Below are 22,337 nucleotides of genomic sequence, written 5' to 3'. Positions count from 1 at the left end.
GACAGACACACGCACACGGACACGCACACACACACACAGACTCACAAACTCACACTCACATGCACACAGTCACGCACACGCTCACACACACCCACACACATACTGCAACCCCTCTTTGCACACCAGCACGGGAACGCCCAGGAACGGTGAGACACTGCCAGAGCTGTCCCCCCGAGGGATGTTGTGGCCTAAACGCTCCTTCAAATACAAACTCCATCCGGCACCTACCGTGGTGAAAGAGTCCATTGTGCTGAGTGCCGGTGCCCATGAGCTCCTGCTTAGACTCTCAATGCTAAATTACACCGTTTATTACATGTCATGCTTTTTTGAAAGATAATTCAGGAACAGAGTAGCATCATATGGCACAGGGACAGAGCAGTAAGACATCAGCATCCCAAAGCAGTTTATTGGGTTTGATTTCCAGCCTTCCCAACAACTCCCAAATCCCACTGGTACATCACATATTGAACTACAGCAATCCATAGCTTGCTGCAACCCAGGAAGAAGCCTGCTACATACACACTGTGGTTCAGTTTAGCAAACAAAATCAATCAAAATACAGAACTAACGTGTGTGTTTGCAGTACACAAGAAAAATCAAAGCCTGAATGCAACCTCATGCCTTAGCATTGAAAAAATGGATATATGATATCTTGGTTTTAGTCCATATTGAACTGCAATTCCTACTTCTTAAAGGAAAACACTGCAGCTGCCACTACTGTACACTGGCACAGAAGTACCATCATAAAATATACTCCGTCAACATGCCCTGTGAGGTTTGGACCAATCTTTTATCAAATTCTGTCAGGTGAGTGGAGAGATTTATTGCCCTATTCTGTGAGGAAGCTGATATTTCTAAGTCACAACAAAAATCCTGATTCCAACGTACCCCAAAAATTTGTTTCCAACATCAGGGTTATGCCAATCTCTGCCTCTTTTGGCCTTGTATCACACTGGATTAAACCCAGAGCTACTTTCTCCTGTCTGGAAAAGGAGAAATGTGAAGATACATCTGGTATCTGGAGGGTTTTTTATGCAGTAACTGTTACTACACTTCTCTGCTAGTACCTTCATGAAGGAATTTGAAATAAAGGTGTCAAAATCATAGAAGACAGCAAGGTAGGTCCTGTGCTAGTTCCAGCATTTCACAGTATGAGAAGGTGCCATAAAGCCAAATGTTTTGGAGCAAGGAAGACTTTTTCCTTTATGCTTTGCTGTGATACAACTTCACAGAGCAGCTGGAAGTTTCTGGCTTTTTGTAGAAAGTCAGATTTGTCATACACAAAATAAACAGATAATTTTTGAACTAACGTGTTTTCTAAATTCCTCTAACTATCCTTCCCTACAGAGCTATCTTTAATTACTTTCTGCTTCTCTGACTATATGCATGTTTTTGTATGCAAACAACATTATAGTGTCTGCTCATAAGACAGCAAGCCACATTGCTGCTTTTTTGTGTTATTAAGTAGGTACTTTGAAACACAAGACTTTCAACATTCTTCCACTTTTTTTTTGTAATCTTGTGTGTGTGTGTGTGTGTGTGTGTCTGTCTCATGTAAGAGATTTCAGAGTAAATGTTAAATTAGGGTGATGTTTCCTGACTAATTCATGATAGTTAAACCAACATGCTGTCCATCCTGCAGTTCTCTGGTCGGCTACAGAAAGGATAAATGAAAAGCCAGTAGATTAGGGATCAAATAGAATCATCCTTCAGGAATTAGGAAGCCTTCAGTCTTGTAAAGCAAGGACAATTTCTAGAAATAGAAACCTTGGCTTTACTCCATGTACACTAGCAAATAGTTCTGGATCCACATTTCTGCAGTGCTGCCTGCAGATGGCTTACGATATGCAAATGGTAGTCAGGTATAAGTGCTGATAATGCAGCAGAAGTAAAATCCACTATTTCCATCTAGTGGTGAGACAGTATTCCTGGATCTGAAGTACCTGAAGATCCAGTTACCTACCTGTGCACAACATTGCTACAGCTTTGAATCCTCCCACAAGTCATTTGGTCTGATTTATTCTCCTTACAAATTTTTCAGGTCTAGGCATCCTAAATTCATATAAAACATAAGAAGAAAAGAGACTTCTGTCTCTCTTTTCTGAAATGCAGATTGTTAGGATACAGTGAAAAAGCTCACTCAATTCTTACAAAGTTCTAATGTTTTACAAATTAATCAATCCATATATGAATATGGATTATTGGATTACATTATCGTCAATGCCACAGCTCAAATCTCCTTTGAAACAGAATAGTGCTGAAACTTTCCATATAGCAAATAAAGTAACAATAGGGACCAGAGATGTATCATTCTGGGTAAGGTACAAGTGGCCTGGGCTACAAAATATACATTGTTTCTCATCTTGACAGTACAGTATATATTTGCCAAATATGGCTCCTACTTTGGCAGGCAAACTAAAAGGTTCAGATATCCAGAGGTGCTTGAGCCACAGGGATTCATCCCAGTAAATCTCAATTCCTGCCTGGTTTGAGGCTGACATCACAATCAGACTTTTTGTGTTTGTGTAGTCTCCTCTTTAGATATAAGAAAAGAGGAGCAGCAAATACATGCATACCTATGGACAGTGTTGAATTCCTATGCCATATATTACTGTTTCAGTGCAGACAGAATAAATTCTCTGAAGTTTTGCTCATTTCCACATTGGACATATATTGTCCAAGAAAAGGAGAATCAAATTTACAATGAGAAGTGTAAATTTTTCTGAGGAAATAAGCTGCACGGCAAGCACGTAGCCACATCTAGGAGCAACCACCACCTTGGCAGCTTGGGCCTAACCAGGGTGAATGCTTTCCTGGGGTAGTCAAACCCTTGCACCTTGTAGGAGGGGAGGATATTACAGTTCTTCACTACCAAGTGCAAAAAAAAAAAAAGACCAAGGCAAAAAAAGTGCACAGAGACCTTCATTCTACTCCTTCGGGCAGGTGTGTGTCATGCAGTGATGTTTCATCTGACGTGGGAGCTGGGAAGCTCTGGCCAGCAGTGTTTGAGGTTTCTCTTCACGTAGCCATAGATTCACCTACTGCATGCAAGCTAAGCCATATTTAGTTTTTTGGAGCCACAATTCCTGCTGCTTGGGCAGGGCAGAGCACCACCTCCTCATCTGGAACATATCGCTAATCAGGTTCCATAGGAGGTGTAACTTTTTCCCTAGACGTTTACTCATTAAACTGCCCATATGTTTAACTTGGAGGGAAACCAATCTGATAGCACTATGCTCTACTGTGTAAGGGAGGATCTCGCTTTCCTTCTAATATACAGACATATTATGCATATAGACTGCCTTTGCTAAGTGGTAGGCTTCCTGTAGGTAAGATTACCTCTTGAGAACACCTTAAAAAATTGTCAGAAGAATTGGACATTGCTGCCCAAATTTTACTCTCCGGCCTATCCCTAGCTGTGGAAAAAAGTTAAAGCAGTCCATGAATAATAGTTACTCACCCCCAAGGCATGGATGGGAAAAATTGCATAGGTAGCACAGCTTTGTTTCTGTTTCCTTGTTGTACAAGTGTGGTTTTCCCTTCCCAGCCATGTCATCACTGGGCAGGCATGATGAAACACGTGCTACAGTTGCCTAGCTGGCGTAGGGAAGCTTTGCCACTCAAGAGATGGTTGCTTGGGCAATACTAGACCAGGGATTATGAAGCAACAACACATGAACCTGCAAGTTTTCCTTTGTATGTCAATATGCACAAGATCTCCCAGCGTATCAGCATTTCATTACCTCTGAGCTAAAGAGCTGGGCACAGCTTCTGTTTTACCAGTGAGCTTTGTGTAATACATCTGTTTTTAAGTCAAAACAAAGCCATTTTGTTCTGCAGCATGGAGCATGGGTCCAAAGAATCCTTGCTGTGGATCTGGAGACTGCTGCCTCTGGCCCGGGTAGCCAGCTGTCGGGGTGGACAGGCTCACGTGTGCCGGCGCTCAGCGCCAAGCCAACCAGCGCCGCGGTGCTCCTCATGCCACAGAGCATTACCATAATGCAATTAGCGCACCAGCAGCCTGAGACCAGCTCTTCTACGTTGTCAGCAGCACGTTCAAAGCAAGGTTAAAGGGAAATGCTTCTAGGGCAAGGTTTACTGTGGCAATGGTGTCACAGCTCACTGATTGTAGCCTGCCTCAGTGATGAGGGAGAAAGCTCCAGAAGCCTGCAGTGACTTAAAAGAGGATTCCAGGCTTCATTTTCCTCATTTTGGACAAAAATGATCTGATGTCAGATTCAGCCCAGGTCACAGTGACTGCAGATATGTGAGCTTGTGCCTAACTTTGGAAGCTTTGAAAAGCCCTTTTATTTAGCAGCAGCATCTACCCTGAATAGCAAACATCCACACATTAGAATAAAAATATTTTTATTTATCTTCAGAATTTATAATCAGCATAGTCATTACAATGCTAAAAAAGAGATCAGGGTGACTACAAATCTTCCACAGCTGTAGTTTTAGCACTGAAAAAGCCTTTGATCCCCATAAACAAAAGCACATTAGCAGGAAATACCTGGTCACAGGTTAAGACTTTCAGAAAGCAAATACTCTGGCATGGCTTTTAGAAACCTCAGATGTACAAAAAAATCATCCCAAATGATACCTCTTTAAATAAAGACAAATAAAAACCAGAGTTTTGTCCTTTCTGTGTGGTCTGGAATAATAACGACATGAGGGCAAGGACAGAGAATGTCAAAATTATTTGGAATAGATAATGATAAATATTTCTACCAATGATGAGTAATTAGATTATGACACTTGGAATCAATAAAGTACAGATGTGCCTGCTAGATTTTAAAAGGGTATATAAAGCTTTAGCTTTTTTCTTTGATTGCGTATCATAAGTAGAGTTCCATTACTAAGTATATTGATCAACCACTGTAAAGGGAACCTCAGGAAAAAAACAAGGTTTCATTTAGAGTTATAACCATACTTTTCATTCTCAAGATGTCACAAAGGAGAGCATCATCATACAGAAATATGACGGGCAGAGCCTGACACTCACACGCTACAGAGGGAAGGTCTTCTCACTGTGATGTGGATACCAACACCTTTCCCAGGAGAGCTGGAGAGAGGCTGCAATTGCTCCTCTTCCTGTTGACCAAAATCGTGTACTAGGGTGCTAGCAATAACGTGTAGGCTGTCTCCTGACCAGGGCTCCCAAAGGACTTCATCGTGGGGTGACAAGAGCTTAGGTGTGAAGCACCTGGGGCGCTGTTGATGGGGGTTCCTTTTCACCAAACAGCACAAGCCTCCTCACACCTGCACGCAGCAGGAAGAGAGAGGCTCTCCAGGGCGCCGTTCAATGTGTTAGCTTCCAGTTCTGACTCACCTGTCAAGACCTCCTTTTTCATGGACTGTAGAATAACATTGGGGAAAGCCCTTTGGAAGCTAAAGCTAGTTTTTACTATTATCCCATTCTCATTGCCAACATGCTAAGTTTGCCAAGAGGGTTGACTACATGACTTGTGTTCAAAAGTCTTCTAAGAAAATTCTTGCCTCAGGCATCTCAAGCAACCATGCAGGACAAGCAGGTATTTTCCAGTTTGCTTTTCTAGACCTGAAAAGTCTCACAGTATTTGGGTTTACATCCCTGATTCCATCTCAAGATATGATATTACATATCTAACGACTAGACCAGAGAAACTCTGTAAGAAAGTAAGAAATTACATTGCAGATTTTTTCCTATGCTTCTGCCAAAAGTTTTTGGTACTGATTCTGCCACCTTTTCTTTTATGTGCAGCTCAACTTGATACCGATCTAGTTATTTGAAGGAAAGGAAGAAGTCATCATCTGATTCTTAAATTTCTCATTCCCAGTAAATACTCTGAAATTCATTTGACCAGTGGATTTTGAAGTCAAGTTCTATAAAAAGACACTTCAAAAACTCCATGAAAATACTTATTGTTTCTTTTATTCATGCAAGTGGCTTGAACCACTCAGATTCCCCAATAGTGAAAAGACAATTCCATGCATCCATGCAAGAACTACAAAAAAAGAGAACTATAAATAAAAAAATAAATAACTATAAATAGATAGGACAAACTTGCTGGCTTTTCATGCTGACCATGCTATTTTTACAGTAAAGCTGGTCCCTGTTGAAAAAGGGTGGAGGGTTCAAAAGAAACAGAGGAGTAGTGCCTGAGTAAGGAAGAAACTGCTGCTTTGCCTCCTACCTGTCCTCTGAACTTCCTGCAGAGACTGTCAGTCTGAATTGTGAAAATCTGTCCACTAAGGATGTCTTTCCCAGGCTTTGCTCCTATTGACCAAGCATTCCCTTCACAAACAGATCTGCTGGTCCACTTTTCCAGCTATTTTGCCTTGGAAGAAATCTTCACATGGAAACAAGTCAAACACCTCTTCCAGTGAAGCACAATGCAAAGATCTCCTTCGATGTGCTATTAACCTCTGCTATTAACACTGCCAGTACCTAGGAAACCGCTTTGAGTCAAGCAGAATCTCTAGGCTTGCCTTAACTCTGCTTTCAAGTACCACTTTGGAACTTCAAGAGACATGATCAAAACAGGTCAGCAGCTCCTTTGCCTTCACACTCCTAACATCTGTCCCTGGGCGCAGCCTTAGTTTGTAAAATCCTGAGAACACCAGCTCAATGTAAAGAACATTTTTTGTTAAGTTAATCAAAGCAAAGTACCACTTCTACCTGTTCATGCTGCTCCATCCTAACATTTATCAGCTTACAGAGCAAGGCTGAGCAGGAAGCAGAGAACATGGAGTGGTCTACCAGCAACAGAGTACCTTGGCTGCTTGAAGCTACTGCACACTCTTGGCAAACAATAAAAAGGGCTCAAAAGAGTGACTCAGGCTTTCCAAGGGGAAAAGGGGAGACAGGGTGAGATCAAACACCACCAGTAAGGAAAAAGACTACTAGGCCAGGAGATGGAGAAGGCAGAAAAGCACATCTGGAAGAGGCATCACTGATAGGCAACATGTCGGTCTCCATGTGACTCCAAGCCACTCAGTGGATAAGCAGGGCCTGCATCCAGGGAAACTGGTTGCACATGGAGTTGGTGAGGTGGGCAGTGAGCCAGCAATTCTTAAAACTGCATGGAGTGTATACAGGTGTAGGAGATACATTTGAAACCAAGCATCTTGAGAACTGTTAAATACAGTCCTAGGATATTCAACTTCCGAGGGGTTTTTCTGGCTTCCTTATACCATATAAACTCCTTGATCATTTAGAATTCAAACAAGCAGAGGTGAAGAACTTGCAATGTTCACTAACACTGCTGCTCCTATTTGAAATCTTTAATAGAAATACCATTATCTTTTTCTAGAAACAATGCTGCAGAGATTGAAAAGGGAGTACCTCAGCCAGGTTGTGTTATCTGAATGGCATATTCATCCATTTCAGGACTATTTTCCCTATGCACTGATAAGAATGTCTAAATAAATAGGTATTTGTACAATGAAAAGATCTAAGATGATTCTAATAATTGTTAAATCTCCAGGCATTAGAGATTTAGCCATTTTAATGTCATCAACTGCTATCAGACACCCTACATGGCCACAGTGTTTGCATTTAGGCAATCCCAGTTTTTTAGGGCCTGTTCCAGCTCCTTTTATAGTTGGGCAGCCACCCACATTTTTGGTGGGATACAGTAATCAAGATTAGTGGGCTAAAGAATAACAACATGCAAAGTCAATGCTCACCCAGACACGCTTTGTTCTGCATGAGTGACCTTAATACCCTGTACATCCCCAGCACTGGCCTGTGCGTGTCAGGAAGATGTCAGAGCTTTGTTTCAGTCAATCAGCAGCAGGAGCTGAGTGTAGGAGCAGCCTGCAGCAAAGCTATCTGAACGCTCAGGGAAGAAAGTCATTAGAGATTATCTTTAACCTACTTGAAAAATAAATTCTTACCTTTATCTCCATGGTACAGGGAGAGCAATTTTCTACATATTAGCATAATAATCATCAGAGGAGTGCCTTCTTGCCCATCTTGCTTGTTTATATCACTCCAGTATCTTGTAGTCTTGAGGATGCACGTTTTTAGTGTGATCTTTCTGTCCTGTAGGTTTTGCTTTACATGTTGCATATTAAAAGCCCAGTCATTACTTCTTTTTCATGCAGAAAACGTATCAGAGCTTTACCACTGCAAACTGCAGCTCCCAGCACCGACAGCAAAACCAGCACCAGCCTACACCTCATCCACTGAACTGTTGGTGATCTCTCAATGGCGACGTTGCAGTCCTTTGGCCTAACCTAAGCAGGAAGGCTGGGCATGTGCAGATGAAAATGAAAGCACCTAGCAAAAGTGTGTGTTTTTACAGAGCAGGATGCCTATCCATGATACTAAAGCAAAAAAATAAAATACCTTTCTTTGACAACAGAAGGGATTTATTTTGATGATAAAAAACTTGCTAGGATCTTCATTTTTCTCCCTTTTCTATTCCTAAATGTAAGTCCCAATCTTGGGCCAAAATAAAGACTATAAAAACTTAATTATTATTAAGAATTAATTATTAATTACTTAACTCCTGTTTTACTCTTTAAGCACTTACGGATGGCTGATTATTTAAGATGGATGTAGGCACTTCGCATTAAAATACAAGTTTTATAAACTGATGTACAGACTGTCAAAGAAAGAAAAAAAAATCACAAAAATCACTGATATATTACAGTAAGACGGCTTTTGAGCATATGAATACATGATTAACCAGGGGAACAATAATTCTGCATAGGTCTTCCTCTTGAACAATTCTCCCTCTTCCTGCAAAGCTTTTTCAGGTAAAGTCATAGTATATGATGTTATTCTAAACTGTGGGAAAAACAAAACAAAATAAAACAATAAAACAACCTGTCCTTTGAACATTCCTATTTCAATTTGGTCATCTTCTAGCTTGACAGGATATAAAATCCTCTCAGTTTCCAGTGTTCTCAAACCCCTCCGCTCTAAGTGAGCTCAGTAGCAGGTTTAGCAGCTCAGCACCCCAAAACCACTCTGAAGAGCTGGTGGCCTAATAAAAGAAAGGGTTCCAGTGCAGAGAAGGTATTTATCCCAGATAAAGTTATTCACATCTATTGTTCCCACATCCAAATGTCATTGAATCGTCTTATCTCACACTCTTCTGTCTGTTGCAAACACACGGGAAACACCCAATGTCTTCAGCACAGCTCTCCTTCTCCAGCATAAGACATCACCTTGACTTCAACATTCTAATGAAGAACTTGCAAAGAATTACCTTGACAGTGCTATTTAAAATGATCTTGCTTTCAGAACAGACAGTGTCCATTTAATAATCTTGGCAAAAGTAAGGTAAAACTACTTTCAGATTTGTGTCCTAAATCTGCTGCCAACTTTGGAAATATATGTACTAGTTTTAGAGAAATCAGGCATCTGATTAACAACAGGTAGAACTAAAGCCTCTCAAGAGTACCACACCTGCAATTCTTGAAACTAGAACTACGTTTTTGTTATGAACAAAACTGATGCACATGAAACACGTGCAGCTGACACCTTCACCTGTACAGCCTGAGGAGAGATGGACCCTTCCAAAGCCACAGAGTTTTGCAATACAGATGAGACACCTAAGCAGGTACTTTAACAAATAATAGGGTTGGACATGGGACTATAAACACCAAATAAAACTCTCCCTTTGATCTTTATAAAATATTTAATAACACATCCATAAAGTGAGTGACAAAACCACTACAAAACTGAACTTCAAAGACAGCCCTTTTCTCCAATTATCAAAAAAACTGACTTACCTTTCCCTTTGAGCTGAACTTAAGTTACTTTTAAGCAGGATGAGTAGCTCTACTGTGTGTTGACAGTCCCACTACCTTGTTACTTTAATTGCTGAGCTAAATTTACGTTTAGCAAATTTCCCACTTCCTTCAAAAAAAGAGGAAGAAAGTGGTAGGGACTTAGCAAAACATGTTTTATAAACATAGTATTACAAAAACCACTCTGTATTTGCAGCCTGCTGTCCCTCAGCTAAGTCAATGATGAGTACTTTTAAAAGTTTTCTTCAAATTTTTAATAAATTTAAGAGCTTTCAAATAATAATAATAACCACTCTAAAAATTTCTTGCACTACACTTACATAAATTTTGTAGGAAATAATGTCCAAAGAGATCTGGCTTCATTGCAGTATTAATTTAATAGCTAATGTGCATTATTCACATTGATATGCAAATCCATGTGACATTAGTCCAACATGCAGCTGCTTAGAGAGTTGCATTCATGCATCTTACGCCACTCTGACCCACTAGTGTTAGAAGATTTGTTGATCTAGTATGTTCTCCTTCAAGGGAAGGCAGGGAACATTTAAAGTCTTTTGGCCATCTCAGATTTTGTTGCAGAGGAAAAACCTTTTTTTTTTTTTTTTTTTTGCAGCCTGCTGTTTCTAACACATGTAGATGCAAGCACAGTTGTTTTTCCATTCTTCAGGGATGCTTCTTCTTGTTTTTCTGTTCTTCCTTAAGGTCTTTTGCATTACATCTGGACTTCAATGCTGCTAACATTTCCCCTGTCGTCAGGTTGGCTCCCTTCATTATCAGTCGATCTCCATCAGCTGTAAATGAAGAAAATCTTAAGAAGTAAAAAATGACAACTACTCTAATGTGCAGCTGTTTTATACATATAAATCCAAATACCCTGTTTGTCTTGTCTGATTAGAAAGTACTCCAGATACCAAGGAACCTGGCTACGCACCACAGCCAAAGAAACTGCACACAATATGCATTCAGTTTTCACTTCTGCATTGCATTATTGAAAAATCTGAAACATTTGTCTAGGTATGCCTATAGTAAGAACACATTTGATAAGAATGGCTCATACTATGCCCCTGAAGTCATCTCAGAGAAGGCAAAGAAGGCATTGGAAGGCACACATGGCTAAGCATTTTAGTAGCCTGTTGTCTGTGGTCCATTTAACATACTTCTTCAGCCAAAACAACAAATTGGTTCACACAATCTGGTGGTTATAACGCAAAAAAATAGAGAGCACTAGGATTTCTAAAATTCTGAAAGAATTTATTTTAAAACAGGCAGGAAGCAGTAGAAGTTGAGTATTGTACCCAAGTTAATTATTTTGCAAGATTTGCAAATACAAAACCAATACCCAAACCCATATAGTGAAATACCATGCCTTGCATCCACGTTCCAGCCCCATCTTTGCCAACTGCAAGGGCTACAAACACTTCACAGGAGAAAAATCAGCTCTTAAAAAATGAAGAGTTTAGAGGTGTCTTGGCATTAATGAAATAAACTGCTTTGGGTTTGCACTGTGAAAAAACATAAAGCTTTACTGCTTTAGTCTTAATACAACACAAGAATGGGAAAGACAGAGGCATGGGGGAGAGAGATACAAGCAATGTTAACATTGCAACAGGTAGACTTTCCTAAGCAAAACAAAGAACATTCAACAGTTTTGACATTTCCACCAATTCACTAAAAACATGGAAGTTTAAAGATAAGGGGTAGCACTAATCAGTAATAATGAAAACTTTAATGGGCTACATGACATATTGGTCCATTACAGCACAGCAGGAAAGAAGATGCAGCCAGAGAAAAGGACAAAAGCAGATTAGAGCCATCTGTTCATAGCCTAGAATCTGGGACGCTTCCAGAACCGATGAAATTTCCACCACCAATTCCCTGCCTGCTCACTATACCCTCAAAGGAAACCAAGAAATTTGTTGTACATAGTTGACCTCATTCTGCAGGTCCATCTGCACATGTATGGCCTCACCCATCTGAGCAGTTCCTTCAAGTTACAGATACTCAGTTGCAAAAGCAACTAAGGATATTATTCAACCTTCTGTTCTCAAGACTGAGATGCCTCCACCACAGGTAACAGAAAAAAATTACAGAAAGTAAACAGATTATTATATAAAAACGGAGCTACATTTACTTTCCTGGAACTGTACCTGACTGCAAGGTCATGTGAGTACAGCACTACAAAAGTACACTCAGCTCCAAAGTTGTCATTGTTGGATCTAAGATCCCTTAGATCTAACTGTAGTAGAGACATATATACACATTTATCTGGATATCAGGCTGTTAGTGACACACTGTTTCTTCCTCCCCATTGCACAACTTCTAGCTATGGACCAGAGCCAAAAAAAAAATCACAGTTAAAAAAAAATATATAGAATACAATAACACTGCAACAACACAAACCCAGCGTTTTTTTCTTTGTTTAAAAAAAAGCTCCTTACCAAACGTCACATCTACAACTGGTTCAGATCCATCATGTCTCACATCAGCAGTCACTTGACAGTTTGTATTAGTAGCCTGGATTTTTTTATGGTAAATACATTGGAGAAAATTTCTGAAAATATATTAATATATTAAGTATCTTGCAGACAGAAATTAAAGCATATTTCTAAAACTAATTTGCATATTTTGATATTGCTGGGTAACAAAGTATAAACAAAACAGGATTTGTACTTAAGTTCAGACAGGTACTTCTTATGAGAGAATCACTCTTAAAAATCCAAACTGATATTCCTTATATGCTAACATGTAAAAAGCATACTAAAGAACTGTGTAAAACTCCAGTGTATATACTTTCTGTGTTTCTCTCAGCTGGGTTAGCCACAATAATAAAACAAACAGCAAAGTGATTTTCGTTTTTCTTTATACATCATTTGCTTGCCAATGTTTTCTTGTTTGGGTTTCAGACAGCATTTATTTGTGAGCATCTTTGGTCTCCTGTAGATTTCTGAAATGCATGACAGCTACTTTAAGCTGCTATTCTGGCAGCTTGAAGATATTCTAAGTGTTACTAAATTCATTTTAAAAGTAGGTGTGCCTGTAAAGTCATTGCAAAACGACATTTTGCAATTGTTTGGTACAGAACCTACATCGCTGCAGAAGCACAATCCCTTAAATTTCTCCAACAATTACAGGGATAAAGGAGCTGCTGTTGCCCCGCTTCCCCGTTACCAGCATCTGGACTGGTTGCATACCCTCACTACAGGATCAGCCACTGAGGGGCAACCCACTGAGCACTTTGGCAAAGCTCAGTGCACACGCCTGTAGAAAGGGTCTCCAGCTGGGCACAGACCCTCCGCACACAGCACGCAATGAGCCCTGGGTGCCAAAGGCCAGCCCCGCGCCCGCCGGGAGACGCGCGGAACCCGCGACCCGGGAGGCCGCAGCAAGGGCGCACGGAGGGCGCTGGGGCGTCTGCACACATGGAGCCCGGACAGAGCGGGGCCGGGGCCGGGGCCGGGGCCGGGGCCGGGGCCACCCCCGCAGCCCCCTCACCTCGTGCTCTCCACGTTGGGCTCGAAGGGGCAGAACCGGACCACGATACTCTTTACCGGCCGCAGCACCACGCTCATCTTGGACGCCATCTTCTTCCTGTCCTCTACTACAGATCCCAGCAGCCCCCGCGCAGGGGCGCGCGATGGTGGCGGCCGCGTCGGCTCGCCCCGCAGGCACATGGGAACTGTAGTCCGTGCCGCGGCCGTGGGGGCGGGAGGCCGCGCGTGCGCTCCCTTCTCTGGGCGGGCCGCCGGCCCCCGTTTCATGACCCGAGGCGCTCAGAGCCAGGCTCCTTCCTCGCTGTGGAGGGAGAGCTGACCTGCCTGTGTCAGAGAATCATAGACTGGTTTGGGTTGGAAGGGAGTTTAAATTTCATCTAGTTTCAACCGCTCTCCCTGTGCAGGGACACCTTTCACTAGACCGGGTTGCTCAAAGCTCCATCCAGCCTGGCCTTGAACACCTCCAAGGCTGAAGCATCCGCAATTTCTCTGGACAACGTGTTGCAGCGCTCCACCACCCTTACAGCAAAGAATTTCTTCCTAATAATCTAATCTAATCTAATCTCACTCTGCCAGTTTAAAGCCATTTCCCCTTGTCCTGTCACTACGTGCTCTTGTAAAAAGTCCCTCTCCAGCTTTCTTGTAGGTTCCCTTCAGTACTGGAAGGCAACAAGAAGGTCTCCCCCAGAGACTTATCTCCTCCAGGCTGAATAACTGTGACACTCTCAGCCTTTCCTCGTAGGAGGGGTTCTCCATCCCTCTGATCATATTTGTGGTCCTCCTTTGGACTTGGTCCAACAGGTCAATGTACTTTGTGTACTGAGGACCCCAGAGCTGGACGCAGCAGTCCAGGTGGGTTTTCAAAAGAGTGGAGTAGAGGGGGAAGATAAGGATCACTAAGGAGCTGCCAATACAGCTAAAGATTAATTAGAGGCAATACTTTGCAATACATGAGGGAGGAGAGAGATTTGCAAGAGGCATTGCGGCTGGAAGTGAACACATTTGGGTTTTCGTTTGTGACAGGTTACATCCAGCAGCTGCTTCCCAGCCCTTAAATTAAGCCTGGAGAAGAGGAAGCTCAGGGGTGACCTGATCACTCCCTACAACTCACTGAAAGGAGGGTGTAGCCAGGTGAGGATTGGCCTCTTCTTCCAGGCAACAAGAGACAGGACAAGAGTACATAGTCTTAAAATGCAGGAGGGAAGGTTCAGGTTGGGCATTAGGAAGAAATTCTTCAAGTAATGGAATTGGAATGGGCTGCCCAGAGAGGTGGTGGAGTCACCATCCCTGGAAAGACTGGACGTGGCACTTGGTGGCATGTTGTAGCTGACATGGTGGTGTTTGGCCATAGGTTGGATTCGATGACCTCAGAGGTCTTCTCCAACCTAATTGATTCTGTGACTCCGTCTGGGTGCCAGTGTCGCCGTGTGTCCGGGTGCCACTAGATGGCACGCACCTCCCTGGCAAATGGCTCCGCAGCACCGGCATCTGGGTGAGGGCTGGGGACGGCAGCCAAGGCATTCAAGCATTCATTGTGAATTTCTATGCAATATTCAATACACACCCACGCTCCCGACCTACGGGAACTGCATTAAATATCTATAATCTCTTGGAATGGATAACCTATTTTTAAAAGCTTATCTTTGTTTATTTCTGGTGCTCTTCCTTAAAAAACTCACATAGTCATTTGGTAAAACCATCCTCTTCACTGAGGTTTAGACAAGAAATTAACTACCAAAACTAAGCACAATGGAGTTAATATAGTTGTAATATTTGAAGTTTTTATTCTCTCTCTCAAGATTATATATATATATATATATATATATATATAATATATGTTATATGTAATGGTCTTCCCTTGTGGAAAAAAATGGAAAAAATACATTATTATGAGATACCTTTTAAAAGACCTCACTGTAACCAATAAATAGCTGGTTTAAATAGGAATTTTTCCTATACAGTTGTCTTAGATACAGGGCCAGGTAAATAGAGTATTTTACATTCGGAAGGCAAAAGTAACTTAGGAAATTTCAACATCTCTTTCTTCATTATAACACAAAGAGCTCAATGTATTCCATTTAAAATCTGCGGCAAAACTTCCATTGGCTTCTATGGCAACACTGAAGGAATAACATCCGTAAAGGACAGGGGAAGAAAGAATGGTCACTGATTTTTCTAAAGGCTCCACTCTTCACACTGTTGGTACTGTGGCACTCACTGACTTAAAAATATGCATAACCAAAACAGGTTTATATTTTCTCTTATTCATTTTGATAGTAATTTGAGAAGAATGTTTAGCTTACCTTGCACAATTAAATGAAGAGAAAATTTTGTTTACTCCTTTCCATGGTCAGATCAGTTAATTTTTTTACTTTTATTGTCAGCAGTAAAATTTGCATCTTTCCCCTTAAGCCATCTGTTTGGAGTAATCAAACACTATCTCTGATTATTCAGAGTATTTTTTAATTTTTTGAAGTCTGAGGGGTTCCCAGTAACACCAAGGCTGTAGACTTGGGATGAGTTATGCAAATAAAGGTCTGTAGTATTAATTACACTAAGTAAATGTTCCTCTTTTCTCATTGATCATTCCAGATCTCTTAAATGCAGGGAATATTCTTCTGCTTTTCCTCCTGTTTCTTACTTAACTGCTTTAATTTTCTGTTATCTTTTCTGACTATAGAAAGGCCCACAGTTCAGAACTCTTGAAAATTTCTCCATGGTTTGGTGTAGCGGGTTCAGTTTGTAACCGGGTGGAAACACCAATTTAGTGTAGTGGTTCGGTTACTTACTTATTCTCCTTCTGTGAAATAAGAATTAGGAGAAAGCAAAGCAGGCACAAAACTTAAAAGAATACAAAGAAGTTTATTAACAGACCTAAAAGAAAGAAAAAAAATCAGACCACACCTTCAGAACACTTCTCCTCCCCCCACCTTTCTCCCTTCTCCCACTGACAATGTAAAAACACAACCCTTGAGATTTTCAGTCAGTTTACCACTTCTATAATAACCTTTTTCAGTTCACTTAGGGAGAGGAGTCTCTCTTGCTCATGCTATGGAGACATCTCCACAAGAAGTTCTCTCATGGCTTCAGTATCACGAGACAGCCGCCCATGTTGGTTCTCTCCTCGCATGTGAGAGTCCCTTCCCCCGACTTACAGCTTTTCCCACAACGGCTTTCAAGGGTCCAATCTTGAGCTACTGGGGTACCATTTTAAGGTTGAGCTGTTCAGAAACAAAGGTTCTCCTCACCCATCTCTGGGAGCATCTTCATCTCTAGGAACAGAGGTCTTCTCCTTCCGATTTGGAACAAGAGTCCTCATCACTTCCATCTCTCCCTGTTCAAACTTCTCATCAAATTACAGCTGCTTCAGCATTTGCTTATTCCAGCACAGGTGCTTTTGCTCACAAGTACAGTTTGAACACTCCACCCCCCATGCTTTCATGAAATTACAGTGGGTACTCTGAGGTATCATAGTCCATCACCACCATAGCTTTACAACAGAATTTCAGCTTCTAAGCATTTCCTCTTTCTCCTCCCTCAGGGTTTCAGCTCTTCCTTCTTTACTGACTTTGGTGTCTCTCTGGTGCTCTATTAACTTGCTGTCACGTTACCCTCTTCCTCTGACTTGGGAGAGGATTGATGTCTGCAGGCTTCATCTGTTCTGGATGACACTAAAAGGGTTAATCTCACCTGGGCCCGCAGCTGGAATTCGCTTATCGCTGTTGGTCACATGATCTTTGCCAGGCTGTGGGCCTCAGACGAATTTTTGGCCATACTGGAGGGGGGGTGTGTGGAGCCAGGCTGTGCCATCTGCACGTAACAGGGCTATGGGGGGGCCGAGGATGGAACGGCACCCCACGGCTCCAGGATGGCTGTGTCCCGGCCTGGGCCCACTGGGCCTCACGGGCCCCCCCCTCCCAGTTACCTGTCCCAGGGCCGGAAGCAAGAGAGAGCTTTCTCGGGGTTTGTCCATTCTTAAATGTGGATCACAGAGGCGTGTCAAGCTCCTTAAATGGCTTAAAAAGTTTCCAATATCCAAACTAGCCAGTTGATAGGTTCTGTTAGGTCATAGAGGAAGCTGTAAGCACCTCTTTGCAAGAGAATCACTTCCATAACTATGCTAACCCATGGCATTTGGGCATGCCTGTTTTTAGTACCTTGACTCTGGGTTTTGATTGCTCTTAAAAGGCTGCATTTCAGGTGTGCTGTAACACCTCTGTGTGTTTATTCTGTTCTGGAGACTTGGATCGTTATCTCTGACTGTCATCAGCTGATTCCCTCCTCTGCATCTTTATCCTTTTTCTGCTGAGTCTTTCTCTGAGTCTTGTCACAAACGTCAATAGGCCTGGAATTTAGCAATCAAAATGTCACGTCTGCACATCTAGTTATAATGCTGTGTAGTCCAGGAATAAAATTTAATGCTGCCTTCAGGGCAGTATGCAGTGCGGAGAAGTGAGCCAACACAAAGCCAGCAGCCTGCCTGCTCGGCACTGAGGTGATGCTTCCAGATGGCCACCCAGAAGAGGCTCTTTGAGAAAGACTGTGTGCTGAGCCTGACAGGAGAAGCAAATTATTTCTGGAAACAGAAAAACAGTCTGACAAATGCGGTATCATGGAGCATATCTTTGAAAGAGCAATGGACAGAGACAGTCTAGATCACAAAAGACTTGCAGCCAGTCGTTATAAAATACTAGTTCCACATTGAAGGACATGTTGGAATGAATTCCCTACCATACTGGAGGAACACTGCTTATAGTCATAAAAATATAAACCAGTCTGTGTTTTCTGTCTGGCTTTGTTTCTTTCTTTGAACTGAATATTTTACACCATATGTCAGTTACTGAATTTTAAAAATATTTTCCCAAAGAGAAGACCTGGTAAAGGTCCTTTACTCTCTAAAAATTGTGGAAGTTAAGCATACTTTTATACTAATAGTACCATCAATTTTGCATTTTATTTATAAACCAACTAATAGTTGTATGCTGTTAATGTGGTTTTCAAAAATAAAAACAAAAAATAAAATCAACCAGCAAAGGTGCCACTTACAATGAGCCTGCTTTATAATTAATTCTGAAATAATAACTCTGCATATCAGTTCAGAAAAGCTCTTATGGGAGTGAATAAACAGATTCCCTAGTTGCTCTTTACTCCTCTGCAAATATGTATTTCTATTGCCTGAGGTTAACAACTGCCAGCAGAAATGTTTGCTAAAATAATATGCAGCATTTAACTGGCTGAGAACATACTGTGCCAATTCCTGACTTGTAACTTAATTTCTTGAGGATAATACCAAAAGCTTTATTTTGTATATTTTCTTCCATATCTAATAAATACTAAGTTAAATTTCTGCAGTTATCCTTTGGATTTTTATGTTGATTTAAAATATGCACTTGCTTCCAGCAAACGAAGTTCATTATCATAATAGCAAAAGGCACACAGGTGAGCTGAAATGAATGGTAACAACCCAAGGTTAGCACCTGAGTCCTTGTGGTCTGGAATCTGTTCTTGAAGCTCCAGGTAGATTTAATGTGTGTATTTTTACTTTAAAGGTCCTTGCACACAGTGACTCACAGGTCACAGGCACAGTCCCATTTGACAGATCTGACTCTAACAGAGTCATTATCATAATTTGAGGGGGAACAGTTTTTTCACAAGTGCAGAATTTGGGAAAAGCAGTTGTATTAGAATTTGATCTATATTTTCAAAGACTTCCTGAAGGTTTGTCTGTGCTTCAAATAACTTGTTAGAGGTTTTGAGGAGCTCAGCACTATATTGACATTTGTACCGCTTTGCTAAGGGCATGCTTCAGTGCTGTGAATGCTGTAAGCAAAGCAGTTCGTTTTCACTGTGTTCTGCTAAGAATAGCTGTACCTATAGATTGATGGTTTAAGTTATTAGTATTGTCAGCAAAGTATAACAACACTGCTCAGTTGAACGTGGTGACCAGCCAAGATAGTCTCTCTGTACGCTTTCATTTTTTCCATGTCAAGAACTTTCACTTTATATTCTACAAGCTTATTTATGCACCAGTTTTAACTTCTATTTTATAGAGTTCAAGAAGGTATCTAGGCATGGCCTACACGTACACCATAGAATACCTACTTAACACAGATAAAAGTTGAAACATAAAGAGTCTAGACATTTAGACATAAAGGAACTAGATATCAAAATAGGGGATTTTTATGCAACCATTTACTGTAACAAGTTTCATATAATTGTATCTATTTATTAACATAAGTAAAAGGTATCTCCTCAAGGGAGTCATTGTAAAGAATTCTTATCACCCATATGACCATATTTCTTTAAACTCAAACATGTATCAATGTCAGTGACATGTTACTAAATTTAGTTTGTAATTCCGATGTACAGGTAGTTTGACTTACTGAGAGGCCTTGTGTCTTGGTTTGAAAGACAGGTGTCTGCTAAGGAAGGCAGGAGACTCCCTTGGAATGGCAGATGCAACCCTCTTCCCTCCGCTATAATTTTGAAATCAAGGGATTTTAGGCAAAGATGTGGGAAATAGGAATAACAGTTCTTTACTATTATATATATAACCAGTCAAACAAACAGCAATAACTCTGGCAGTAACAGCAAACAATCACAAACCCAGTGCCAGCCTTCTCGGCTGTCGGGCCCTTTCCCCTCGGGTGCAGTTCCGCTCGCAGCCGGCAGGGGCGCTGGCGGCTCCCGGTGAGCAGGGCAGTGCGATGGTTCCCCCGCGGCTGCAGGGGGCGCTCCGGAGCGAGCTCGGGGAGCACGCGGCACTGGTGCCCTGGGATCCCGGGAAGGGATGGGACAAAGGCTTCACAAACCCCTGGGCAGCCGATCCCGGTGTCCAGCCGGACCCTCGGGAACAGCAGGCTGGAACGGCAGGGACAAGCACAAATCCCGGGTGGCAGACGCGATATATCCAAGCGGAGAACCCCCCCGGAGGTCGGGCAGGCAGGACGAGCACGGCTACAACGTAGCGAAGGCTCGAAGCAACGGCGGGGGCAGGGCTGCCACAGCCCGATTCCCAGCGGGGCAGGGAAGGCGGCTTTGGGATCCCGGTGTTTCCAGCAGAAAGAAAAACGGCCGAAAAGAACCAGCAGCTCCTCTCTCCCCAAACGCCGAGACCGAACTGCCCCCACACCCAGGTGAAACACAAGAGTAGCCAGGCGCACCCCACCCTCAATGGGTAGCTCTTTGTCTTCCTTAAGTACCCAGCGATTAGCAACAGTATGGGGGAAAATTCCTTTAACAGAAAAAAACCCCTAGAACTCTTAAAACCCCAACACCATGATAAAAATATTCTTAGTTGTAAATTTAAATATGCCACAACATCCTTCATGTGAAGCTCGTTCTACATTTGCAGTCCTATGCTCAGTTACAAAAAAACCACACCAAACCCCCTAGCAACTGGATCATGAATCTGTGGGTCTTCCCTTGTACTAGAATAAAAGAGATAAGTTTTGTTAAAAGCACAGGAAGAGTACGATTCAGGTGGTGTCACACAAGAATTCCAGGTGCAATGAGGTCAGTGATATGCACTGACTTACTGCAGCAATTAATAGAATAAAGATCTGAGCCATTTTGAAGTTTTGTCAGGTATCTCCTTGCGTGATTACATATGTGTGATTAATAGTAGTGTAATAATTACATTATTGTGTACTAATTGAAGTAACATGTCCGAAGATAGAGGAGAACAAATAAGATAATGACAGAGCTGTTTGTTCTACATACAGCAGATGCATTATAGAAACAATAGGCAGCAGATGACAATTTAGATAGATATTCCCAGGAAATTTATGTTACACAGATGAAATTAGGAATATGAAATGCCATATAATTAGCAAAACTGGTGAATTTTATTCAAGCATATATTACCATTTAATACAGGAATGAAGCAAGTATCATTTCTCAAAGCAGTGCTTTTCAACCTATGGACCCTTAGTCTTCTGTGGCCTATGGGTTCATGAAGGTTTATTTTAATAAAATAGTAATTCTTACTCTTGGAAGACTTCCAGTCAGGGTCAAGGAGTCTCAATCTCCCGTTGAACACTGTGAGGATCCACAGTGTTGCTGATCTTTATAGATCAGTAAAGGTTGATCACCACGGTGTAAGTGGTCGCTGTTCAGCCCTGATGATGAGACAGCAGAGTATTGGTACTAGGCTAGTTCCAAATGGTCAGATTTTCCAGACAGAGATTCTTAATGATTTAAAAATATCAAAGATTCTTCTCTGTATCACTCAAACAAGAAGAAATCATCACAATTTTCACCTGGTCTTGAATAATTGACAGTATATCCACATTTCATCCCTCTTGAACTACAGTAATTGACTTAAACATCTCCGGGCCCTTAGGATAACCCATTAAATTCTTACCTTTATCCAATTTCTTGCATGACGTATTAAACAGAGAATGTGCAAGACAGAGATTTCAAACATTTGTGTTTAGTTTTGTTCATGTAATACTTTTTTTCACATTGAAATTGCTGGATCAAATTTCACTAAAGTCAGTCACATTTCTTTCTGTAGTACTGATGGGTAAAAATTATCCTGATGAATCAAAACTACTAAACTAGAAATATTTCTAATACATTTATTTTTATGCCATTTTCCCTTTTTCTTGATGAATGAGCAGTGTAAAAAGATACGAGATTAATAACTATAATCTATATAAATATATAATATATATATTCAAGCATATATTACCATTTATATTTTTATTTGTATTTGTTATATTTATTTATAATATATGTATATTTAATGTATGAAATATAGAAAAAGATATAAAATACAATTTCTTTTCAGAAAATCATTTCTAGCAGTAAGAAAATTTGTCTCCTCTTATCAATGTGCCGTTGATAACGTAGTGGAAATCAAACATTTGTGACTGGTATGACCATACTAAGCTGTAGAGCTCTACAGAGATACAAACAAATATTTAAGGGATAACCACTTCAAAAGGAAGGAGAGAAGCTATGATTTTAGCTATTTCATTCAATCTCCATCATGCCTGCAATGAGAGAGTACATTCATTTACAGTAGTCCCTCCCAGCAAATCCGTATCATCAAGAACAGGATAAAACATCAGTTTCCAAGGCAGCTTTTTCTGG

General features: G+C 41.3%; 1 protein-coding gene across 1 annotated transcript; it reads right to left on the bottom strand.

Annotated features, from left to right (window-relative positions):
- Positions 1 to 9,627: 9,627 nt before the first annotated feature.
- On the bottom strand, positions 9,628 to 13,365 carry MRPL53 (mitochondrial ribosomal protein L53). Its single transcript, XM_032128271.1, has 3 exons — positions 13,240 to 13,365; positions 12,186 to 12,298; positions 9,628 to 10,538 (listed from the first exon to the last, which is right to left on the bottom strand). The coding sequence occupies exons 1-3, from the start codon at positions 13,326 to 13,328 to the stop codon at positions 10,411 to 10,413; spliced, it is 330 nt and encodes a 109-aa protein (XP_031984162.1). The 5' UTR covers positions 13,329 to 13,365; the 3' UTR covers positions 9,628 to 10,410.
- Between the last annotated feature and the right edge of the window lie 8,972 nt (positions 13,366 to 22,337).

This window comes from Corvus moneduloides, chromosome 1, assembly GCF_009650955.1.
Source record: "Corvus moneduloides isolate bCorMon1 chromosome 1, bCorMon1.pri, whole genome shotgun sequence".
In the NCBI taxonomy this organism is placed as follows: domain Eukaryota; kingdom Metazoa; phylum Chordata; class Aves; order Passeriformes; family Corvidae; genus Corvus; species Corvus moneduloides.
This window is presented reverse-complemented; position numbering and strand designations above follow the sequence as displayed.